The 26,437-nt window shown below is 38.4% G+C and overlaps 1 protein-coding gene across 1 annotated transcript in view; it reads right to left on the bottom strand.

The window, feature by feature from the left end:
* Window positions 1–15,470, bottom strand: part of LOC131293678 (uncharacterized) — a 94,767-nt gene extending 79,297 nt beyond the window's left edge. Inside the window, exon 1 of the mRNA XM_058321753.1 lies at window positions 14,459–15,470. Within this exon, the coding sequence (XP_058177736.1) occupies window positions 14,459–14,601 (143 nt within the window). The 5' untranslated portion in view covers window positions 14,602–15,470. The remainder of the gene's footprint in view (window positions 1–14,458) is intronic.
* Window positions 15,471–26,437: the final 10,967 nt, after the last annotated feature.

Raw genomic sequence — 26,437 nt, 5'->3', positions numbered from 1 at the left:
TTTTAATCACCAATAACAGCAAAACATTCTTCTTCTTGGTGTAACGACCTCTTGGTCATGCATGCCCGTTAGGGCCTTACAAGACTTGTTTCTCTGTTGTACGTGGATTGGATAGTCAGTCCTCTCGTACAGGGGAGGGTCCGATCTCGGTTGGGATTCGAACCCACGCCGTCGAGGTGGTGAGCCCCGGCGCTCATGGGCCGATTTTCTAACCGGCGCTACCGGTAGGGTGTCGCGGACCCCGCAAAACATTATCTAATGTAAAAATGTTCAATCGTTTTTTTCTCAATATGGTGATTTTGCCAATGGTACTCATATGAGAGTATGCATCTGCTGTTGAATGCGTCCAATACGTGTGAAATTTTCAATGTATATGTACATAGGTGCCTTTCCTGTGCACATTATATTTGTACCCAGGGCGGACCCGAGGTGAGTTTGACTTGCCAAATAAGAATTTGATTCACAGACATTGACTAACCGCGGATATATTCATCGAGTAGATATTGACGTTCGTGAAGTAAATTTGGAAGAAAATAAAACTTTGGAATAAAATCGAAGAAACAAACTCGCAAATATAGCCAACAATTTAAAGCTAATTAAAAAACATCGAAGCAGGCACGCTGGACTGGACACTACTGCTGGTGCACACACTTTCATTCGAAAGATTTTTCATCCAATTGTTCTATTTAGCGTGAAATTGCCAGTCAATTTGTGCATCGACATTGAGCAGGACATCGTAGATGAGATATTAACCTCGTTTTTCAGGTAGATTCATTTAGTAGCGTTATATGGTTTACCCAAGTAGGTATTACTTTTTTTTAAGGTACACAACCATCTCATTTTCTCACGAGACGCCACTGATGGATAAAGAAGTAAAATTTTGATCCAAGGTCACTTTTATTTTACTTAAAATTTCTCAAAAAAACATGTTGTAGCTAGGTTTAATTATGTTGACAGGTTTTGTTTAGAAACGTAACACACAAAAAACCTTTATGCATCAGATAACTGCCAATATGTAAGGAGGAAAACTGGCAAATCTTACGATGGAAAGTTCACCATAAAGACTGCGAATCAAGAAGGGTGGATCCATAATGATTTGGTGTTGTATGGCTGCCAAGGAGTTAGGAAAACTGCATGTCATTCGTGGAAACATGGATGCAATTTATTGCATTAATATTAACGAAAATGTGCATGCGAGTGTTGAAAAACTACGCATCACGAACAACTTTGGATTTTATCTGGACAACGATCCCAAACATTCAGCTTGAATTTCTAAGATGTGGTTGATCTACAACTGTCCATTTGTTTTGGCAACCCCCCACAATCTCCATTCGTGTCCCATAATTTTTTTTTTGTTCCTTTTTTTGCATATTCGCATAGAAAAATGGTTGGAGAAGTCCGCTGTCCAGTTTCGTGTCGCTAGCTGCTTCGAAGAAGAAGATAACTTAACTCAAAGTGAAAAAATTATTCGATTTTCAAATGTTCAAGTGTGTGGGTGTAGCTTTTTGTTTTTTTTTTTCATCAATCTGCTTCAGCTGCTGAACTGCTGACTTCCCGCTTACAAGCGAGCTATCGGGATCCGACGATCGCAGTTGAAGCGCATTAGCAGATAGCAGGGGGAATTTGTTCATTTCTGTTTCTTAGCTGTCCTGTAGAAAAAAGTTTTACGGCTCTGAACAGATTTGCAGCAACATTCGCGCAAAGTCAAATTTTTAGTATTTGAAAAGCTCACGTTACAATTCATGATCCAGTACAACTCTAATCCGACAATTCGGGGTTGGCTTATGAAATTAAGTCAATAGCAAATGGAACATGCAAATTGACTTGTATCCCTTCATTGGCCTTTTTTATGCTGAGATATCGAAAGGATCATTGTGTTAAAAGTAGAAACTTCAGTTCTTGCAGATCGTTCATCGATACCAGTGATTATAATGTTACAGGCATTGTAACATGCTTCTCGAAAAGTTGCACATACCATACCCGTCACAGTACGGAATGGTTCAAAAAAACTGAAAGTAGTCGTTTTGGGTAGGTTGTGTAAATTTGTCGAAACGTAAGAAGGCAACACACCGGGATTTCCATGTGCTGGATAACCTTGTTTTAGTATAACCATTCCTCCGATGATCCATTCAATATATAACATCAAAGTAACTGCGAATAAAAGATCTCGGAACCAGATCGCTGCCGTCAGTAGAAAAAACTCATAAATCTTGTTAGTTGTGATTTTTTTGCTTACTGTAACTCCTGACATTGGTGTTCTCGGTACATTTTTTACAATCCTCCAAACAAACTGAAAACTGAAATAAAAAATAAAAACTGCAGGATGCAAACAATGTGTCGAACTCATTCTATGCTTACTTATTTCCTTCAATGCCAAAAGTAGCCACATCGCTTCCGGCAACATATTTGCAAACTTTTTCGATCTATTTCACTGAATTTATTTCACTTAAATACTCGATCTTATTGGATTTCTTCTTCTTGGCGTAACGACCTCTTTGGTCATGCTTGTCCGTTAAGGACTTACGAGACTTGTTTCCTTGTTGTACGTGGATAGTCAGTCCTCTCGTACAGGGGAGGGTCCGGTCTCGGTTGGGATTCGAACCCACGCCGTCGAGGTGGTGAGCCCCGGCGCTCATGGGCCGATTTTCTAACCGGCGCTACCGCTCGGCTGTCGCGGACCCCCTTATTGGATTTATTTCACTTAAATACTCAACATTCGTGCGTGTTTTGAATGCCTTACACAAGATAGGTCAATATAATATGAAGCTGGTTTTTTCATACAAACGAAGTGGGATGCAGAGCCCGCAGGCACTATCGAACCTCGATATAAAAATTTTCGCAATTTGATCTGATGTAATCTTGTCCTCCTTCCATAGAAAAACGTGTACGTGTAGCAAACCTCTTTTCTGCCACTCATCCAAATATATCCAACACTTATCATCAAGTGATCGCTTGTTGATTAATCGAGATGTAATAATTCGATTACGTGAATTTGGACTCGTGATTTATTACAATTTTAATCGCTATGGGTAAAAAAATGATGGTGGCAGTTAGAGTGCAGAATATACAGTAATACAAAATGCAATGCCTCATTTACAAATCCCCATTTCAATAGACGAATAAAAACCAAAACAACAACGCGCCAAACGACGCGACGTAATAATTTTGCGAGAAAACGAAATCAATTTGCACCGATTTCATATACGGTAACACACGATCTAGACTATAGCGTCCCGTTTCAAAAGTAGCCCAGTTTCGGCAGAACAATCGCTCAAGCAAAGCGCGACAGAGGTAGGAGAGTGTTTGGAAATATGTATTACATTGGGGCATAAACTCGGCGAAAATATTTTGTTGAATTTTGACGTAGTAATGCATGATATTTGTTACGTATTTTATGCACCTTGAGCGAGTTTGGCGCTTCTATATTTGAAATTCACTGAGAAAACAAACTAAAACAGACAACGACGATATCTAGCCCTACCGTAGGAAGTATGTATAAAATTATAAACTGGTATAAGTAGCCTAAGGTTAATAAACTAATTGTCGTTACTGGCAACACGGCCACGCGCGGCGAAGCTAGCTGGGACATCGAGAGACCACGATCGACCCTTTTTGCATTCGAACCTCCGAGCGAGCAAGTTCAGTTTTGCGATTGTTATCAAAGTTAGATGTAGTTTTGGTTAGGTTAGGTTTAATGGACTTAGAATAAATTTATAACGTTTTTTGAAAACATAATTGGCGCTGTAGACTACAGTTAGGTGAAAAAAGTGCAAAAGTAATCAAATATTACACACGTCAAGTAGTACCCGCTTTGGCGTCGGCAGCTGAGGAATTATATTCGCTGTTCGATTCGAGGACCCTCCCTAACACATTGTACCATCGGACAAGCACGTGAGTACATTTTTTTCATTAGTGAAAGTGAAAATGTATTCAATTTATCCGGCACTACTAGATAGACCGTAATAAACGGAAATGTTTGTGTCCACACGTGATTCTGTGCAAGCACTACCAGATAGACTTGCCAGATAATTCTTTTGTTCTTTTTTTCTATTATCGGCATTTACAGAAGGCTTGATAAGCACGTGGTCGATCGAAACGATCACGAAGCATTAGCTCGACCGATATTACTTTTGTTTTATGTGGAAAAGAAACGAGAGAGAAAACCGAAACTCCGTACCAAGCTTTTTTTTTCTAAAAGACTTATCGGAAACCGATAGTTTGAGTGGAGACTCATCTGGAGATTATTCCACTACATTAAAAGAAATCGATCTACCGAAAATAGAAAATCTCTCCAGTTCAGAAAAAATGGAAGCAGATCAATTACAAAAGCTAACTGATAATATGGCTCGTTTGCAAAATGGACATGAATTGCTCATGCAAATGATCCAGCAACTGGCATCAAATCAATGCACAGCACCCATTTCTATATCCGAGCCACAACAAGATCAGGCTATTGAAGCAATTAACATCGAAAATGTTTGCAAAATTCCCGATCCCATCAAAGCATTACCATCGTACGAAGGTAATCGCAAACAGCTAACCGCATGGCTTGATACGGTCGAGAAAACGTTGAACCTATTCAAAGGCAGGGTTGATGACCGCGTGTATGAAATGTATGTCATGGCAGTGAATAATAAGATAGAGGGCAGACCAAAGGACATTCTTTGTATGTCGGGCAATCCATCTGACTTTCAACAAATCAAAGAAATTTTGATGAACAGTTTGGGCGATCGCCAAGAGGTTGCAACGTACAAGTGTCAACTATGGAAACACCGAATGCAAGACGGAATGAATATCCATAAATATTATCAGACAGCTCAGGAAATAGTGCAAAAAATAAAAATGACCGCTAAGCAGACAAAAGAGTATAAAGATAACTGGTCAGTTATCAATAAATTCATCGATGAAGATGGTTTAGCTGCTTTTATTGCTGGTCTTAGAGACCCTTTTTTTGGATATGTGTTCAAGTTTCAAGAAAAAACTAATTTTCAAAGCAATAGCCCTTCATCATCATCTTCATACCATACGTTAAATACCAACCGAATCAGTTTTCAAAGCAACTGGGTAAGCCGGATCAGCCACAATTTTTGAATTCCAATAGACAAAGTCAACCACACCCTGAACCTATGGAAGTTGATCCCTCCCTTAGGAGCAGGTATACACAAAATAAATCGTCGGTCAATAACCTAGAAGTAGATCCTCAGAACAAAGAAACAATTCAATCAAATTTTCACGTGGATCATCTTACAACCAGTATAACATAGATGATTTCGATTTTTTGCCATATTTGCCTGCATACGATAGCAAGAAAAAAATAGATTGATTGATATTATCATTAAAAACGAAAATATCCTCCTGAAAACTAACGAAAAGCTAACAAGTACAACTTTAATCAAACATAAGATCAATACAATAGATGAATCGCCCGTTTACACCAAAAATTACCGCTACCCGCACGCATACAAATTTGATGTAGAATTGCAAATTAAAGAGATGCTTGAAAGTGGCATCATTAAACCTTCAAAAAGTCCATACTCCTCACCAATTTGGGTAGTTCCCAAGAAACAAAACCCAGATGGAAAAAAACAAGTTCGCGTTGTCATTGATTATCGGAAACTCAACGACAAAACAATAAGTGATAAATTTCCTATGCCCGAGATAGAAGATATCTAGGATAATTTAGACAAATCCGAATACTTCACAACCTTGGATCTTAAATCTGGTTTCCACCAGATTGAAATGCATCCTGATCACCAAGAGAAAACTGCATTTTCCACAAGTTACGGACATTTTGAGTTTACTAGAATGCCCTTCGGGTTAAAGAATGCACCTGCTACATTCCAGCGTGCAATGAATAATATTTTATCGGACTTTATAGGATCTATCTGTTTCGTGTATTTAGATGATATTATCATCGTTGGAAGCAGTCTTGAAACCCACCTGGAAAATGTTAGCAAAGTATTAGAACGTCTTTCGAAATTTAATCTTAAAGTACAAATAGATAAATGTGAATTTCTAAAAAACAAACGGAATATCTTGGACATATAATTTCTCCTGATGGTGTGAAACCAAACCCTGATAAGGTCAAGAAAATTCTAGAATGGCCCTTACCAACCAACGAGAAACAGATACGACAATTCCTTGGTCTATCTGGATATTATCGCCGTTTTATAAAAGATTACTCAAAAATCACGAAACCTCTTACAAGTTATTTGAAAAAGGAAAACACCATCAACACTAACAATCCGGAGTACAGTCGAGCATTTAACAAACTAAAAGAAACAATAGCATCCGATCAAATACTTGCTTATCCTGATTTTAAACTTCCATTTATTTTGACTACAGACGCATCCGACATATTTGCATTCGCAAGTAGAACTTTGAACAAGGCCGAAGTGAACTATTCGACCATTGAAAAAGAAGCACTAGCCATCATATGGGCTATTCGGAAATAAAAACTGTACTTACTAGGCAATGAATTTTTATTTTATACGGATCACAAACCGCTAATCTTTATAAAAAGTTCATTGAAAAATAATAGAATTCTACATTGCAGATTAGAGTTAGAAAACTATCAGTATAAAGTAGAGTATAAGCAAAGTAAAGCTAATGTCGTAGCAGACGCGCTTAGCAGGAAAGCTGAAGGCGTCGAAGTAAACGTCCAAGAGTCTGACGAAACTGTCCACTCTGCAGACACGTCAGATGTTTACTTTATAAAGTCTAGTGAACGACCTGTAAACTATTATCATAACCAACTAATCTATCAAATTTCGGAACAAACCGATGATGTCTCGGAGACACCTTTTCCAACTTACAATAGAATAATTATAAAAAGACCTAATTTTGACGAAACCGCAATAGTAGAGACCCTGAAAAAGTATCATAATGGAAAACAAACAGCAATATTAGCTCCAGAAAATTTACTGAATCTAATTCAAATTTCTTTTAAGAATCATTTTAGCAGCTCGGGTTATTTTGTAATAACGCACTTCCAAGTCGAAGACGTGGCATCTGTCGAGGAACAAAACAGATTGGTCACGAAGGAACACGAAAGAGCTCACAGAGGAATTAACGAAGTCGAAAACCAGCTGAAGAGAGCGTATTTCTTTCCGAAGATGCGCTGTCAGATAAAAGCTGTGGTGAACACATGCACTGTGTGTAATTCACACAAATACGAACGGAGGCCGTATAATATCAAAATATCACCGAGACCGGCTACTGGGAAACCCATGGAGCGTCTACACATAGATGTCTTCATGGTCATGGAAGTCACGAAGTTTTCTGTCAATGGTCGACTCGTTTTCTAAATTTACACAAATGATCCCAATAGAATCCAAGAATTTAGTAGATGTTAAAGCAGCACTTGTAAAATTTTAGTAGTTTTGGAATCCCTCTTGAAATCGTAACCGATCACGAAACGACATTTACGTCGGTACAGTTCAAAACATTTTTAAGCAACTTAGGAACTTCGCTAAAATACGTGTCATTATCAGAAAGTAATGACAGGTCGAAAAAACTCACTCCACTATAATAGAAATTCTAAATACGAACAAACACAAATTCCAAAATTCAAACACTTCAGAACTTATACCAATATCAGTTTCATTATACAATGCTACAGTTCACTCATCAACGGGCTACAGTCCAAACGAAATCATTTTCAACCAGTTAAACGTTAAAGATCCCAAAACAATACATGAGCAGGTTGAGAAAATATTCTCATCAGTTAGAACCAGCCTAGAGCTCTCTCGACAAAAACAAACAAACAATAACGATAGGAAAGAACAACCACCCGTGATAAACGAAGATCAGGAAGTTTATGTAATGCCAAATGTTCGAAAAAAATTAGACCCAAGATCGATTAAAACAGCAGCGGTTAACGTTAAACCTAGAACATTTGAGAATTTACGGCAAACAAAAAGGCATAAGAGTAAGATTAAGAGAATTAAAAGTACAATTTAGGCTTCACCATTAACTATTCGGCCGGGGACGTCCGTTTTTTCCCCCCGGGAGGAATTATAAACTGGTATAAATAGCCTAAGTAAACTAATTGTCGTTACTGGCAACACGGCCACGCGCGGCGAAGCTAGCTGGGACATCGAGAGACCACGATCGTCCCTTTTTGCATTCGAACCTCCGAGCGAGCAAGTTCAGTTTTGCGATTGTTATCAAAGTTAGATTTAGTTTTGGTTAGGTTAGGTTTAATGAACTTAGAATAAATTTATAACGTTTTTTGAAAACATAATTATATATTTCTCCGTCATCTCCTACTTGTTGAAGAGCAGTTTGTTTACGTTTCGGCACCTAAAAAAAGTTTATTTGAGTCGAAAACATTAAAATGGTAGTCACGAATGTCAAACGATGCTGTTTCATGCAATAGTTTTCACTCAACGCACTGACAAAATTCGTCGTTATCTTTGAACTCTTACAAGAAAAATCACTCAAAACCTGATCTTTCTAAGTAGATATTTGAGGGTATCACGATTGGGAGCGCGGAAACGACAAACTTCTCGACGCTGGCCCATACAAAAGGTAAATAACACCTTGAAAAAAGCGAAAAAATTGCTGGCCGTCTCGACGATACAAAACGACGCCACCTACGTGTCGAGACGATGCGCGGATACGAAACGACGCGCGTCGTTATCGTCGAGCAGTTTCAAGCACCTCCTGGTCGATGGATCTCTACAGACCGTATGTTTCCGAGGCATATGTGGCATCTATAGATCTTGGTATTTACCAAGAACATGATAATTCAGGATGCACTTTTCATATCAACGTTGTGTTTTGACAAGTCACTTTGATTTATTTAGCCATTTAGCCATAGTATAAAACACACCAATAACTCGATCGTTTTGAAAATTGATTAAAAATCAAAGAAAGAAAAATTGTTGAAAACTATATATTTATATACCTTGGAATACTTGTATTAATACCCAGGTTGCTATTCGAGCGAATATGCGGAAACTTTCGAGCAATAACGCGGAACTGGATCATAATACCCTCAATTATTTTTGATCTCAATTCCACACGAGTCGCCAGTGATAAATATCCGTTTCTCCCTAGGAATATTACTGCGGAGCAAAACTCGAGGAATAGCACCCTATAAAACAATTAAAAACCAAAATTTAAAGAAGTTTAGTTATCCAGTATTGGTACTTGCCAATATACCGTGTTTACACAACCAAGAATGGAAATCTTTATCTCTATTAAACTTAGTTGCAGACATAATAGATATTTGATTATCACTGAATGATGCAAACATTATCACGCATACGGTAGGAACTACACAGTCATTTTGTATTCTTAGTGGTGTTGAATAACAACAATTTAGTTTATGACTCAAATGCACGCCTGTAGATGTGTGTATGCTGTGGTCGAACGTTTAAGCCTCTACCGATAACATCAATTCATAAAGCTTCTTCCAACTCATATTTGCATTTTAGCGATAAAAACTGTTCTAACATGTGCAAAAAGGTCAAAGAAGAAATAAGAAATTAATTAAGAACGATTTTCTTGAAAAATAGTGATACAATCGGTTCAAAATTTAGCATTTAACAAGAATCAATCAATATCAACACCATAAAAAAGTTAATTAGATGAAAAAAAATCAGTGTGATAATTTATCTCCTTTTTAGTGGGCCAAAATTACATGTATGGACCCAAAACTCCCGCACTAAACCTATACACATTAGTTCTCTTGTGCATGTGTTGAATACGTTAGTGTGAAATTGTCAATGTATAGGTGCCTTTCCAGTGCACATTACATTCTACCCAGGCTGGACCCGAGGTGAGTCTGCCTTGCCAAATAAAAATAATGTTTTGATTCACAGACGCTAACAAACAAACACGCAAATATAGCAAACATTTAAAAGCTAATTCAAAAATGTTTAAGCATGTACGCACTACTGCTGATGCACACACTTTCATTCGAAGGAAATGTTTTACGGCTGATACGCGCTTCGGCAAGTGGATTGATAATTGTTTATCCTATGATAGTTAAACACATTTTTTTTAAATTTTTTTTTATTCATCATACACATACAATTTTTTTTTATTCAACATTCAAGGGTGATACACCGATTAAAGCGGCTTTCAATTTTTCAATACCGTGTTTGTACCGGTGTACCGTAGTATTTGCCCTTTGCCCCAAAAAAGGCCACAGTTTCGGCGATCTCCTCTTCATCCGACGAAAATTTCTTCCCAGCGAGCATCCTTTTGAGATCTGAGAAAAAGAAATAGCCGCTGGGTGCCAGATCTGGTGAATATGGTGGGTGAAGAAGCAATTCGTAGCCATTGCCATTGTTTACTCGTTGTTGTTTTGGGTGAAATGTGAGCTCGCGCGGCACCCACCCACCCAGAGCTTTCTCATATCCAAATACTCGTGAATGATATGTCCAACACGTTTCTCAGATATCTTTAGGGTACCAGCTATCTCGATCAACTTCACAATACAGTTGCTTTTAATAATTTTGCGTTTTTTTTTTTAATGTTTTCGTCTTTAACCACCTCTTTTGAGGTGGTTCTGTAACTGTATTTGATGGTTGATTTTGGTGGGATGGAGATATTTTATCATCACGCGAAATTGCTTCTTTTCCATGATTGCTAAAAACACAAAAGTTGCGACACACAAAATGTTCTAGCTTACTAGGTTATTGTCCGAGTGCTATCAAATTTTGACACAACTCGTTTCAAGAGGAGTAAAAACTTAAAATTATGTGGTTTTAAATCTATTAGCGCTTTCTATGTGTCAGACCAAATAATTATCAGCCTGTTAATATTGCAATTGGGCGAGAAAATCAGATTTCAGTCATTAACACAATTTTGTACGAGCATTTGTGTTAACATTAGAACTACCTGATCAATCCTTTTGACTGGTCCGGTATCTGTCAACAATACTTTGTTTGTTTTTCACTCCGTCAAACTCGATTAAATGCCAATAAAATGTCCATTTATGATATTCAATTCTAATATTCGTTGTTTAAACTGAAAACTCCAGAAAACTAGTAAAATGTATCAGCTTAAGCATTAAAAGAAGTTTTAAATAAAAAAAAACATAAAGTCACTTCCAGCAAAACAACAGCTCGGGGAAGCGGCTTCTGTTAAATCTTCCACAACACAATGAAATACAAATGGAATATGGGTATATCTACTGATTTTTTAAGACCAATTTATCAGACTTTTGTTCAAGCTCAATTCATTCAACGCGTGTACCATAACACCCCACAGCATATTGGAAACCACAACTATAACTGTTCATCTCCACATAAGAAAATGTGCTAGAAAACTGGTAAAACTGCTGTCAAAGTGTAAGGAGTTTCGAGCTTCCTGTGTGCGCTAGGTGGACAGGCATTTGTTTCAGTCTTCTTCTCTTCTTTTTTGAATTTTCTTAATCCGTCAGTGATTAAACGTCAAAACGAGTGGCTTTGGTCAAGAGTTTCCTACCACCCACTAGGCAGCTCGAAATATCGTCCTTAAAACGTCCTACGCGCGAACAAACGTCCTACTCTTTTGTATGGGGATGAAACAAATGTAGGACGTTTTTCGAAACGGTAGGACAGTCGTCCTACTTCATCCTACTCATCATACAAAACTGCTCGATGTTTGTGTCACATAGGACGTTTTTTAGGACGATTTGCTCGAAATCGCCTAGCGGGCAGTTTCCTACGAGTTTCTCGTCTGTTGCGGGAACCGAGTTGCTCAGTTTCTCTGGGGAGGGTGTGCTATGTGGAGATGAACAGTAAGATAAAAATATAACTTTTGGACAACCAAAATGTATAAGTCTAATTGGAAAATATATGAGCACTTCAAGTCATACGTTTCAATACAGTTCTAGGCAAATAATTCATTCTTTAAAATAAACTGGCAATTTTGTATGTTAAGGCTTCAAAATTTTATTTTATATTTGTGTATGATGGGAAGCACTAAATGACTTTTTGTTTCTCAGGGCATTTCCTTCCAGCGGTTAGGTCAAGCTTGCTCCATTATATCTTTCATTTATTACATTTTAATTAACCACTCTCGCATTGAAAATCGTTTACCATGTGTGGATGAAGTACCATTCATTTCATAGGTTTGGTTCGACCGTTCATTTCATAGGTGTAGTCTGACTTTGGTGCACTTTGCAAAGTTAAAGTCGTTGTTCAAAAAAAAAATTAGCGTAGATACATCTCTATCTGTATCTGTATCTCTATGTGTATCTGCTTTTCATGAACCATGGTTTGTATTTAGAGTCCAATTACCATGGTTTGTATGTATGTAGAGATCTTGAAGCTCTACATGCAATCAGGCATGCCACACGAAACATTCGTTTTCAAATACATTGCTCTGTCCAATGAACCAAAATTACACAGGAAACGTGATAGGACCGTGAGCGGTTTCAGATGCCAGACTACAACCGTTTAGCCGAAGTAGGGGTGGCTGGGGTAATACGCACCCCTGAGGCAATACGCACCCTTTCCAATTTCCCTTGAAAAACGAGTTTTGGACGCGTAAAAAGTAGTCACCCTGTAAAATAAAACTAAAATATGGCCACCCTGTGAGTTTTACAGCTCTACATCAACAGAAACGCGAAATAAACGCAAAACAAAATCATTCTTAGCTCTGGCAGTTTTTGTTATAATTTGACGTACCATTCCGCTAAGGAATGGTGCAAAAATTGATATTTACCCACGAGGAATACGAAATTTAGTGAATTGAGAATCAGTGCTTGAAACTGTTCATGAAAATTTCGGTAAGTATGCAGATTTACTCATATTTTAGTTAAATATGTGTTCAACTATGAATGGGGGCAATATGCACCCAGTATGTCGGGGTAAAATGCACCAGTTTGTAAACAAACTAGAATGACGTTTGCTTTCTTTGGCAGAAATGGTTCGCAATTCACAAATCGGTTGAATGATCCAAAATTTTTTTTTTTTGAGGAATGAATTGTATCTTTATTTGACGGTGGATGTTGCCTCTTTGTTGTGGTGCGTATTGCCTCTTTGCTATGGTGCGTATTGCCCTTTTGTTTTGGTGCGTATTACCCCTAGCAAAGGAGCGTTTTCCCTCAATCAGATACAGATCGGTAAAAAATTGAACTTTTTCAAAACTGAAAAAATAACGTTTTTCATAGCAAAAAAAGCAAAAATTCCTGAACTGGTAACTAGTTTGAACCTTAATGAATTCAATTCAGTGATAAAATCAACAATCAAGAGCCAAGTTGTTAGAAAATTTTATAGTTTTCCTTAAGGGGTGCGTATTACCCTATCCACCCCTAACAGTAATTTAAGAAGTAAGATCCATGAACCCTTTTCCAGAACAATAAAGATAATCAACATGCTCCTGAGCAAACGTAAGCCTTTTGCTTTGTTCACTTAATTCCAGTTCTAGTAGTTCAACAACTAGTTAAGCTGAACTAAACGTAGTTTCGAAGCAATGACTGATTATTCGCGACATTTTCTTCTTCTTCTTTTTCTTCTCCTTCTTCTTCCATTCGATCAACACTACTCATCAACCGACCTGTTTCAGGACAACAGTGGACTACTAACCGCACTGGTGCGCTGTGAAACTGTGACTGCGAGAGATTTTACATCATTTGGACATATGAAAAATGGTAGCTGATTAGACAGGTAAGTATTAGTCAATTGTACGATACCAAAAGGTTAAAAAATCGATAAATAAGTGGACCAAAAAACTGAAAAAAATATACTGATGTATGGATTACAAGCGAATTTTTCGATAGTTGGAGTAATGGAGGTCAACTTAAGAAGATAAAAAAAAAATTAAAATTAAAGTCTTCTCTTTCTCTTTCTTTCTCTATCTCTTTCTAACGTACTTCTTCTAATGAGATGAGTCATCTGCAACGCCTTAAAACATACATAATGGCTTCCGGTAAGCATATTTATCAATGCTTCTTTTGGTATTGTTTTGGCAATTTCAACACATTTCTTGTTAAATAACATCATGACAGAAATTTGAAAAAAAAACTTCAAAGCCTTTAATTTGTGTGATCCTCCAGGTTAGCGTGACAAAGTATTTGTAATATGTTAGAAACAATTAAAATTAAAAAGTATATCTTTTTCCATTGGAAACGAGAAACTTACTAGAAAAAAATAAATTGTGCAGTGCATAAATGAACCCTGAACAGCAAACATTTCTTTTTCTTCTTCTTCTTCTTGGCGTAACGACCTCTTGGTCATGCCTACCCGTTAAAGGCTTGCGAGACTTGTTTCCCTGTTGTACGTCCTCTCGTACAGGGGAGGGTCCGGTCTCGGATGGGATTCGAACCCACGCCGTCGAGGTGGTGAGCCCCGGCGCTCATGTGCCGATTTTCTAACCAGCGCTACCGCTCGGCTGTCGCGGACCCCCAAACATTTATTTGCTCCATTTAAATGGCAAAGCATAACATTCAAGTATTCTACAACAGCACAGCATGTTGCATCGTAGTGATGCGCCACGGATGTATGAATTAGCTTACCGGTGAATTTGAGCAGCAGTCGCCGTTGGACCACGCTGCTGATACGACATTCCCGACGGAGGTGGCTGCGGCGAAGGGCCAGATTCGGTCCGCTGACCAGTTGGCCCGACCTGCTGCATTGAACGAATGGCGGCTGCTTCCATCTCATGCCGATAAAATCATCAGCGCATCGTTTCGATCAGGTTCGCAAAATTACAGGACCGAACGCAGCCGTGTATATTTGCAGCCACGCTCGCGGTCGCTTTCGCTGTTGCTACACTATTCCACAGCAACACACTGCACAGGGACCAGAATCACACACATGCACACACAGCAGAACAGGGAAGTGAAAAGACAACGATTATGAGAGAGTAGTGCACGACGATCTTGACAAACTTTGCTTCAAAGGTAAGGTTTGCTGCTTTCATCCGGTTACTCCGTTTGATCCAGTTGACTGTACTTGTCAATCGTCGCAGCGAGTCGTGTGTGTGTGTGTGAGTGTGTGTGTGTGTGTGTGTGTGTGTGTGTATGTAGGAATGTGTAGGTGAAGGGATATACTCGACAAGACCACCACTATTTTATTCAACACTTTTTCCTTTTTCTACGGCTACTTTGCTTCCTATATTCGAAAACGCACTGCACACGATAATGCTGCTTCTTTATTATCTCCCCACTCCACATACCATAATTTCAAAGATCAGTACACTAGTATGCGTTGTTTTCACGCTATTTTTTCATGATTTTTTCGTAGCACAGCGAGTCGACAGCGTGTCGACAGACTCTTCCACTACTGCTGTGGCACACTTCTAGAACTTCTTTTCTTTCCCTTGATACTTTTTTTCGTGCATTTCTTCAACGCTTTGTTGTGTTTTGGGACTGCATTGAAAAACTTTTTACACTCATTTTTTTTCTCTTTTAGGCACACACTTCACCTAGACTTAAATGTAAGCTCTCCGTAATACAACCACTAAACAAAACACATTTACTTTTAAATTTAATTTTTCATTCCGATGCCTCTTTTTTTCACCGTAACTATTTAACCGAAATATGTAGCTCTTTAATTTTTCACTACATTTGCTTCACTGTAACATCAATCATATTATTAATTAGATGCAAGGGTAAAGGCTTGCATACATTCTCGTATTGCATATACATACTTAGCGTATGAATGTTTCGTGTAGGGATATCGATCCTCGAAGCGTAGACATTAATTTACAAAGTACTATGCACATGAAATGGTTAAGATGCAACAAAAATCGAAAATTAATTTATAACAAGTAAATATTGAACATTGCTTCATGATTGAAAAATTGTTTTAATCACCTGTAACTGCGGTTGACAACATTTCACGAAAATACGAGAATGGAACTTTAAACAGTAGGGTTAGAAATTCAAAAGTAGTGAGAATTGGCTGCTAAGAATTAATTCGCCCTTATGAGCAGAGACAAATATTACTTTAACTTTACTCTTCTAAGGACCACGGGTAGCTTGCGCGTAATCGATTCAAACTCGACCCAGGAACTTTAGGGTGCACCCCTGACAGCCTTCCGTACGGCAGGACTGCATATCCATGCAGAAAAAGAAGCTCGACTAAAGTCTCGGCAAACGGTAGATGCAACCGGTGATAGTTGTTATGCCAAATTTTGGCATACTAATGGACATTTTTTCTATTCATTTCATTCATTCATGATAATTTCTTTGACAAATATTCCTATATTTTTAGTAAAAAAACATGCTCTTTTACAGTTATAGTGAAATTAATAGATGGTTTAAGTTGCCAGCTAAAATAAGACAATGCTAGAAAATACCAAAAAGGAAATTATTCAAACAGAGCAGAATTATAAACTTAATCCACTCAGAAGCAACGAAACAAACGGAAACCAACGAAAGCAAAAATTATTGTGAACAAATAAGAGCGCACCTTGAGCCCAGAGAGTGAGCGAGGAAGAGAATTTCTTTTTCTATAGACAAATACGCAATCGTGCGATGAGCAAAGAAAGGAGCAAAGAAAAAAAATCATACAAAAAATGTGGGACACACCCTGGTTCGATAAGACGCCAGACGTGAAGTAACGGAACAATTCTTTACCAAGGACCGACATGGCAAAATCATACATAGGATACAAAATGAAACAGATACCAAAGGGAGAAACGAACAATCAGCTCACCATCCGCAAGATACACCCTTCGGGTAAGTTCCAACAGTTTAGCTTCGGTTTTTCCGTACCCCAACTCGGAACTTGCATGGATATCGCGGACGCAAGCCACAATCTGTACAACCAATAGCACACTAAAGCTAGTATGTAGTAGCTTATGTTACTTCAATCGAATAAAGCTAACAGTGCAACAGCAGCTCCAAGATAATCGTTATGTGCCATAGAAACGCAAGAGATTTACATAGGAATGCATTCATTATTTGATGCAATACGAGAAAAATTACATCTATGCTTTAAATTAAAACAAAACCAAGCTTGAGTTATGATTGAATCCGAAAGCTTACTGAGGGATGCTAATGATACACCGTTATTCGATAAAATAGCTATAAAATTACTAGCGATAAAATTACTTAAATAAGCAAACATCTTTTTCTTGCAATTAATCAAAACAATTATTTTTGATGAAGCGCATGCATGTGTGAACGTTCATACAAAATTAAATGTATACGGACTACTAAAGTTTTGTTACTATCCTTTACACTTGTTATCCGATTATAGAATTATAGCCGGAACAAACACGTTTATTTCCCATTAACAAGTTGATGAACCGACCGCACCGACTATGAATGTGCGGAATCCAAAACTTTTCAAACCACACAACAGCACAGCACATCACAATGAAATCGTAGAATAGGAGAAGACATATTCTGTATCACGAATAATGCAGATTCGAATGCTTGAAATCTTGGTATTAAATTAGTAAGAGAAATAAAACAGATAAACTCATGTATACCAATAGTGATGGTTTCACTTCATTTCACAGGAGCTTTCTTTTTCCCAAACACCCAAATGACCTTCGCTGGTGTAGAACATCGTTTCTGATGAACGTTCTCGTATCACTTGATAACACATTTCGTTTGACACACTTTTAACGTAAGACACAAGACCATTTTGGCTGCCGTTAATTGCAAATCTTCACAGTGGATTCTGTCACAACGTGGCTCATGCGGGAAGCTGAGGGCAAAATTCAACTTGCTTCTTTCTATGTATTATGTGCCGCATCAAAATTCTCTATGGCGCTAGAGCAGTAATTTTAACCCGTTTGCGAATAAGGTAAATCCAGGACCGTCAAATTTTCGGGACGAAGTTAAACGCACTCATCGGATGCGATGCGTTTTCTTGCCCACGGCCTTGTTCTGCTCTACCTTTGCGTTTTGGACGTTCGCGGCCGCACAGGCAAGACGGACAGAGCGATGGGGTTCGATGGTGACGACAACGGCGATGACGATGGCACTGCCAGCAGAGGCTGTCGCGAGGATGATGATGATGAGATTCTTGATAATGTCTTTACGGTGGCTTTGGTTTGAAATTGTACCGATGTAAAACTAACAAATCGTCCGGTAGATGGTAGCATCCCGGAAGAACACAAATAAGCACCAGGAAAAACTCTTTACCGTATGGAATTCAACGCTTTATGCGGGAGCCCTACAGAACTGGTGCTGCACACGCGACAGCGGCCATTTTCTTTTCGTGAGAAACATATTCAGCCGCGAAATACACACTCTCTCGACTCACATTCAACTACACTACTACCAGCAGACACATTCACGTATTCGTTTACTCACACTATTACGTGCGTTGCCCTGCTATTCTGCGTATTCAAGTATTCAGCTCGTCACATGCCTAATACGCACAAAAAACGATGCTGCTTATTCCTACTGTATCGTACATTCTGTAGCTCTTCATTCGTTCAAACGAACCAGTTTCTATTTGACAGTACGTTCTCATTCGCACTACAACTGACTCTCTCTCTCTCTGCCTAACGATGCAACCGCCAACTTCATAAACGTTGCCAGTCTCTGACTAACACATCTACATTTCTGCTCTATAATACGTGCTTGGTTTGATGGTGGTGGTAATACTGGGGGCAATAAACGTTTCTGCTGCAGATGTACTGCTAATAATGGTACGCTTTTTTAACTATCTAAAACCCTATTTAAGTTATCAAAAAGCACTCACTAATTAGGAATTACATGCGCAACTTTATCCTATTAAAAGTGATTTGAAATAGTCGTTAGCAAGTATGTATCTAAACTCTGCCATGCACCGAATATGGGAACACTCAACGTCAGTGCAGCGTAAACGTCTACAATGCGAAATGGCTGATATTATGCCACATAATAAAACATGAAACCCAGCACTACTCCTCTCACAAACAGCACGTATGCCAATGCTACGTTTTGCTGCTAGTTCTACGGGTTAATGAAATAACAAAGCAAAAAAACTTCACCACTTTACCATGCCTGGTGCTCCAACTCATGTGAACAGGATTTTTTTGCTCACAAAATCAGGTACAATCCATGATTCGCCGCCCTGTTTGTTTTGCGGTTCATATCAGGTTTAGCATATCAGATGTGTATTGAACATTGACATATAAACTAACTAGGGCCCAGACAGACAATGATTTATTTTGGATTAAATTTATTTTTATCTTGAAGTATTTCAACAGTCTACGAAGTGCATTGTTTGCATTATAATACGCTTATTGCCACCCGGTCTTAGTCATAGAACGCACATAGTTCAACCTATGTTTTACGTTACCGCAAAATAGGTACCCAACGCAGGAACAAGCCGAGCGGGTGGTGGGTAAATGGCAGCAGGACAACTTTAATCAGCTTTAAGATCGATCTCAGTTGTTTCGGCTCCTCACACACACCCAAACTCGTCGGTTTCATCACCCGACGTCGCCAATGTCGCTATTTTTTGCTGGTCAAATCGTTTTTATTCGTTTCGCCGCAGCAGTCGACAAACATTCTTACTGTTTTCCTTGTCTAGCATACTTTTCCAATATGTGTATTGTTCCATTACATGAAAATGACAAGCGCTAGTGCATGACGACAGAAGCACTGCTCACTCCATTCGTTTCCTATCGCATAGCGTTTACTGCCCTTGATGCCTTACACTTCTAGTTTGTGTTTTCCACTAGGGACTCTCTTCAAGCCAGGAAGCACAGAATAATCTACACCGACCACCGCGTGACCTTTTATTATCGCTTCTGCACTACTTACTCACACGCGCTTCGCTCATTTTACACCAAGCCCTTCACCATTTCTTTGTTTTTTTTTTTCGTTTCTTTTTATATATTTCTCCTACGCCTTGCATGTATACACACTCACTTACACGTACACGTTAGGAAAGTTTTCGCATTTTTTTAGTCACCTGTATTATTTAAGAAATCTCTTAAATTAATTGAAATTGAGGTTTTACATCCTGCGTCGCAAAAACTTTAATTCACGTATTCTATAGTTAGCTTGCAACCTGCTAAATGAAATGCCTCCATTTGATTTCAATAATAAGGACAGGTTGACCTTCAGATAGAAAGAGCATATTTTATCATTGAAGCAAGAAGAATGTTTTATCATTTGTGTGACCTAACATTGACATTTTTTCCTACTTAAGTCGTTTGCGCATAATTTCACATTACCATCATACTTCTAGCGGGCGGAAAAGCTACAGAATTAAATTAAATAACTCTGTATTTTTATATTTCAACAGCTAATCTCTTCTTACAATGGACAAACGGCACTCTTTTAAGTAGGTACGCCATGTGAGCAGAATGTCGATCAAAGTTGGTTACGGTGACATAATATCAGATTTCTAAACGTGTGCTTTCTTTTGGCAAACGGTGTGAATAATTCCATCTAACTGCAGTAAAAGATAACAGACAAAAGTATCATCGTCCTGAAAGGCAATGAATAGCAAGCTGTTGGGTAGATCGTTTATTAAAACCAGCCATGGAGCTACACGCATGCATATGATTCAGCAAAGGTTCGATGCGTATATATGTATTTATAGAAAGATAATTGGTCCCGTTTGCTATATTCTTTAATCTTCATTCATTGCACACCGCCTGTAGAAGTGTGTCGGTGAAGCAACAGCAAGTAACAACAAACAATGTAATGAAAGTCACCAAAGGAAGGAATTGCTCAAGATATCTGATCATTTTTTCTTTCTCGCACGTAAGACAGATGCTCCACGGTTACATCGGGAAGATGCCATACCGTCATAAAAGTCACATTAAAAAGCAGCTAAAATTCGCTGACTTCCTATTTGGGTGTTCCATTTGGGAAGGATAGTTCTTCTTTGTTTATATCACATCCCATCGTCTCGTTTTCAGCCTTTTGGAAATAGTATTTAATGCCTGCATAGTTATGAAAAGAAGCAAAAAAAATATATTCATTCTCTCTCGACTGCCCAGTATTTTTGTTCGTTGGCAATTTTTACAGAACGCTCCAGACGTTACCCACGAACGGTTCGGAGCAGGGCACGATAAGGCAGGGTAATGGTTGCTCGACCAAGAGCCGTTGTAAAATCCCGTGTGCGAGAAAAACAAACCTAGGATAAAGCGAGAAGGCAAAGCGAGAAAAATAGAAACTGCTGAAAAGAAGTAACAGAAAACCCATAAATGCTGAAAAGAAACAGCAGTTTTAATTTCATGGATCGGAATGTGATAGCTATATGGCGGTTGTTATTGATGCGATAGAAAGAGAGCTGCCTCTACAAAAAGACAAGACAAAATGTGGTAAACGAAAAATCACGGCAACGTCGCAATCACCTCGGGGAAGTATGAGTATTTTATTCTTTTTTTACCTGCTTTTTGTCTTTGTCATTTTACCGTCAACATCATGCTTGACAAAAAAAAAATATCTATATATTTATTCAAAAGAGCCAGATGAAGCGGCACACCAGCAAAGGTGCAACAGAGAATTGGCATTAGCTATTGCATTCAAAAATAAGAACGGTATTTGGTTTCACCTTACTTTTCTGGCTATTTTATGAATTCGGAATCTGTATTTAACACTTTTGGGAAAAATCTTTGAAAAAAAAAATGGTTTGCATCTCGTGGATGATATTTTGGTTCGGCACGGTATTACAATTATTTGCTCACCCCGTGTTGAAAACATGCCAAAGTTAAATTCTTAAACTTGACCCTTTAACAACCCGCCCATTTCAAGAATATAAATATTCTTCCGTGGAATTAGTGAGTATAATCGTTCATGCACGTAACTATGCGTTAGTAAGATAGAAATAATGAAGATATTGCAAACTGTATTGAATACATACACATGCATTGTCTCGGACACGGAACATGTTCAAGGTTCCTAGTACATTTAGTTTATACAAATTTTATAACTAACTATTCACTTCGAGATCAGTCCACTGTGTTTAGTTTTGACATTTATAGCTGGGTATCATAGAATTTTGAGAATAAATAAAGCTGGACCACTAGCAGGGTATTTGGAAGCAGTTCTCGAGCAATAGATTTCTTTGAAATTTTTTACAGCAATTTTCCCATGGTAGAAAATGTCATTGGAGCTCTAGAATTCTGAATAGCACTACGAGTTCATTGCGAAAGTACGACAAGCAATACATTTCATTGCTATATTTCCGTTTTTGACGAGCCCTGGAGTTTTTCTGAATTTAATCCACATATTGTACTCGAAGATTCGACAATTGTTTAATAAAATAATACTACATACTTACTGTGTAGCAAACATTTTTGATTGAATAGATACGAATATCAATTTCGATACTTTTTTTTAATATGCATCATATTTCATTTGTTCATATTATATTTTGTGTATATTGTTGAGCAGATCATACATGATTCGATTCCATCACAATTACACTTTCGATTTTTCTTTCAAACATTAAATGTGTTTCAAGTCATAGCTTTATTGCCTTTTCAACAATATATAGTATTTAACTACAAATTGAACTCATGTGTTACGTTCAAAGAGTTACCTACACAAAGTGGACTTTGTTGTAGAAGTCAAATTGCTATTAGTTACAACATTTGCTCACAAACCGACCTGAAGAAACGCAGTTTCATAGAAAATAACCTTGACTCCGCGGCGAAAAGGCGAATAGCGAATTCTCTCCCAAAATAGAGCTCTTCAACTGGTTCAACGACCTTCGATTAGATATTTTCATGTCAATATAATATATATGCATTAAATTTTATATATTCATATTAACATAACATAATATTATACTAATATATTGTAAAGTATTGTAGAGTTCCAATGTTTAGCGGTGAACAATTTAACGATGACGACGTCAGAAGCACGTCTTTCTTGTTCAAAGGCACACTCAAGAGTGTTCAGTTTATTCCTCGACGTTCGTTTGACAGTTTCTTAGCTGGTGGTGGACGCAGCCACTTATATGACAGGTGCATGGCAGTTGGTGGTCGCAGCCACCATCATGACAGACAACTTATAAGTACCTTATGATAACCAAGGTGTATAAAATAGAAGGTGAAGTCGTTTAGTGTAAAATGACATTCATGACTTGACATAACACTTCTGGGGTATTCACCAAGGTGTATAAATATAGAAGGTGATTTTATGTCGCTTTGGAGGGGGTGCCATATTTGAGAAGAGTTATGTCAAAAGCCCAATCCTTTTCCGATACCCGCCCCCCCTCCCCCCCCCTCCCGCTACCGCAACAACCTATATGAATACCACAGAAGTGTTATGTCAAGTCATGAAATGTCATTTTACACTGGACGACTTCCCCTTCTAATTTATACACCTTGGGTATTCACGAGGGTTTTGAGGGGGGGCATCGGAAAAGAATTGGGCGTTTGACGAAACTCTTCTCAAATATCCCAGCCAACCATTTTGACCAAGGTGGGTCCTAAGGGAGGTGAGCTCAAAGGCCTGGTCGTGGCAGCCATTTTGAAATTAATTTTTGACAATCGTTCCTGGTTTTGTTTACCTACAAAAGGATAACGACGCGTTAGCAAGCTGCTGGTTCCAGTTGATACGGTTACCGGAAGACTCTGCCCTCATTAGCCAAAACTTTACTGAGGACACAGTTCCATCTACGATGCATTGCAAAGTCATCTAGTAAATGAGGTTGGACGAGATGGTTAATGCGGTTAGGTCGTCCAAAGGCACATATGTTAACACTTTGTTGCTACAATGCTACACGAAACGTGTTAGTTAAAACGACAATATCTTCATTATATCTCATTTTTCCCCATTCCATGAGTTATTTTTGCAAAAAAACAGCTGAACAGGATAAATACGGCATTCTTACGCTATCGGAAAGAACTTTGGAAACAACAACTGGCAAATTGTAAGCATAAATAAAGCCCGGAACGATTGTCAAATTTTTCCTTTATTTTTCTAAAAAAATCAAGGTGATTTGTTCGGAATGAACCCACCTGGATAGTAATCACTTTGATTTTGACAGCGTCCGGAACAACATGGTGTGCGAGAGTGAGTTCAACGCGACTGAATCACAACCTTTCCTTTTCACACTGCCCTCGTTCAGAAGAACTGACGATCGGTATGCCGGACGGTGAGAATGTCAAACGAATGATTGTGAGATTGTGTTGGTTAACAACAATTTTTTTTCGATCAAAACAGAACAGACCAGGCTATTTTTATGAGCTAGAAAAATATTAAGTGTCCAAATTGTTTAATAATATCTTGAAGAACTTTTTCCAACCGGCATCGACGTATGGGAAGTTTTATTTAAGATAATCTATATGATAAGTACTCGTGCTGAATGGTAGCTACTTCTGGACACAGGAACCGGTAAGTTTGGCAACCGGCGCCGTCATCGATGGAAGTGATCAACAGCCAGTGCAAATAGTACGATCCTTGTTGGCTTTTGTTGTAATGCCTATTAATATATTATTCCTCGTTGATTGCTTTCAGTTAACGGACATTGTCACGGGAACGTACGTTTTCAAGCTGACGGTCTACGATGGGCAAAGACTATTGGCAAGCGATACGGTTAGTATCATTGTCCGTCCTGATCCCTTGTTGATGAATATGGCATATATGGCACCCCTTCCAAAGCGACATAAAGTCACCTTCTATATTTATACACCTTGAAAAGAAGCCCGGAGTATTACATTAGACCATGTTGATAACGGTCGGACGTTACTCGGGGTCAACACTACAGCGCGACGTCCCGTCACAAAACGCGACGTCGCCTGACAGGCGCCCGAACTCCATACAAAAAAAATGTCGCACAAATCGCGCTAGTGTAGAAACAACGAAAAACGCGACATCACGCTAGCTCTTGTCAAATGTCAATTCGAAACGTAGACAAACCGACCGGACAAAACGTAAACAAACCGAAACACAAACGCGAACAAAACGAGCAATATTCTCCACGAAACATCGGATTTTTCGTTGTACTACTTATTTCTAGCCTTCACAAATGTAATTCAGTTATGAAACTCAGTTTTAATTGATATTTTTACCAAAGTTTTTTCGGGTGCCGAAACGTAAACAAACTGCTCTTCAACAAGTAGGAGATGACGGAGTAATATATACTTCCTACGTTGGGGCAAGATATCGTCGTTGTATGTTTAAGTTTGTTTTCTCAGTGAATTTCAAATGTAGAAGCGCCAAACTCACTCAGGGTGCATAAAATACGTAGCTAAACAAATATCATGCATTACTACGTCAAAATTCAACAAAAAAATTTAACCGAGTTTGCGCCCCAATGTGATACATATTTCCACATACTCCCCTACCTCTGTCGCACTTGGCTTGCGCGATTGTTCTGCCGAAACTGGGCTACTTTAGAAACGGGACGTCGCGCTGCAGTGTGGACCCCGAGTTACGTTTTAGTTTGTTTACGTGATCTAAATTGGCGGCAGGTAAAAGTGGAATTGTGAATCATTATCAAATATAAAGTTTATGAATGGTGTTGTTGAGTTCCTCCTCCAAAATTTTGCGTAGAAGACTACTCGCATTTTGGTTTCTCTCCAACAACATCGGCCACATCTATATACGTTATATATATCTATATCCGACGTTGTTGTACAAGCGAATGAAACTTTTCCTGAAACGTTTCAATTAAGCAAATGCGTCCGTTCCCGCCAGGTCGTAGTTTTGCGTTTTTTAAACATAGCGGGAACGAAATCCGTTTTTTTTCATATGGAGTTTCCCGTCGTCCAGCGGGATTCCCGGGAATATTCGTGCGATTACTGCTGTGTCTAGCCGTTGCTTAAGGCGAATTCAATGTCAAATTTTCCCGATTCGGGCGCTGTGCTGTGTTTCTCTCGCAGAGTAATTGCTATGCAGGTGGGTTCATAACAAACAAAGTTCCTTTGTTTTTCTAATAAAATCAAGGCAATTTTTTAGGTATATTATACGTATACTTCATCATTTAGTGCAATTTAGCAAAAACATATCAGAGTATTTTTTTTTGCAGGGTCGTCATGGTCCTTCATCTCACCTACATTTTGGTTGCAGCAGGTCAAACCCGAGGTAGGCAGTCAGTTTTTTTATAAGGGGGTGTTGTGTTCAAATGTTCAGTTGTGTACTGTTCAATAGGAAATGGGGCAGAAAAGATGTTATGCTATCGTGGGAGTAATTTTTGAGAAGATCGTTTACAATAAGCAAGACCCATTAGGGCGTTACTGTTTTGTTTATTATTTATTACTCATAAAATACTGTACTAAATAATATTATTGAAGAAATATCCCTACGTTGTGTTTTCTCTTCTTTAAGTGACCTTTATTTTAACATAAAGATCGTAACTCACACTTATTACGTGGAGACAAGCTACGAACGTCCAACTTGTTAAGTGGAATCGCATACGGATATGTTCATTTAACGATCATTTAGTCCGGCGTCTAGCGTATTTTTTATGAATTGGATGCACTTTTCAATCGTTTCCGTTGGCAAAAATGATCGTTAAAATCAGAACAAATGATTGCTACTCATCTAGGCTAAATTTAAGATACTGGGTCTATGAAAATGGGAGGTACTTATGCGATTCAATCTATTGTTTTGTGTATAGTTGTTACTGTA

Source organism: Anopheles ziemanni, chromosome 2, assembly GCF_943734765.1.
Source record: "Anopheles ziemanni chromosome 2, idAnoZiCoDA_A2_x.2, whole genome shotgun sequence".
NCBI classification, from domain to species: domain Eukaryota; kingdom Metazoa; phylum Arthropoda; class Insecta; order Diptera; family Culicidae; genus Anopheles; species Anopheles ziemanni.
The sequence above is the reverse complement of the archived record's forward strand: the minus strand, read 5'-3'. Positions and strand labels throughout refer to the sequence as shown.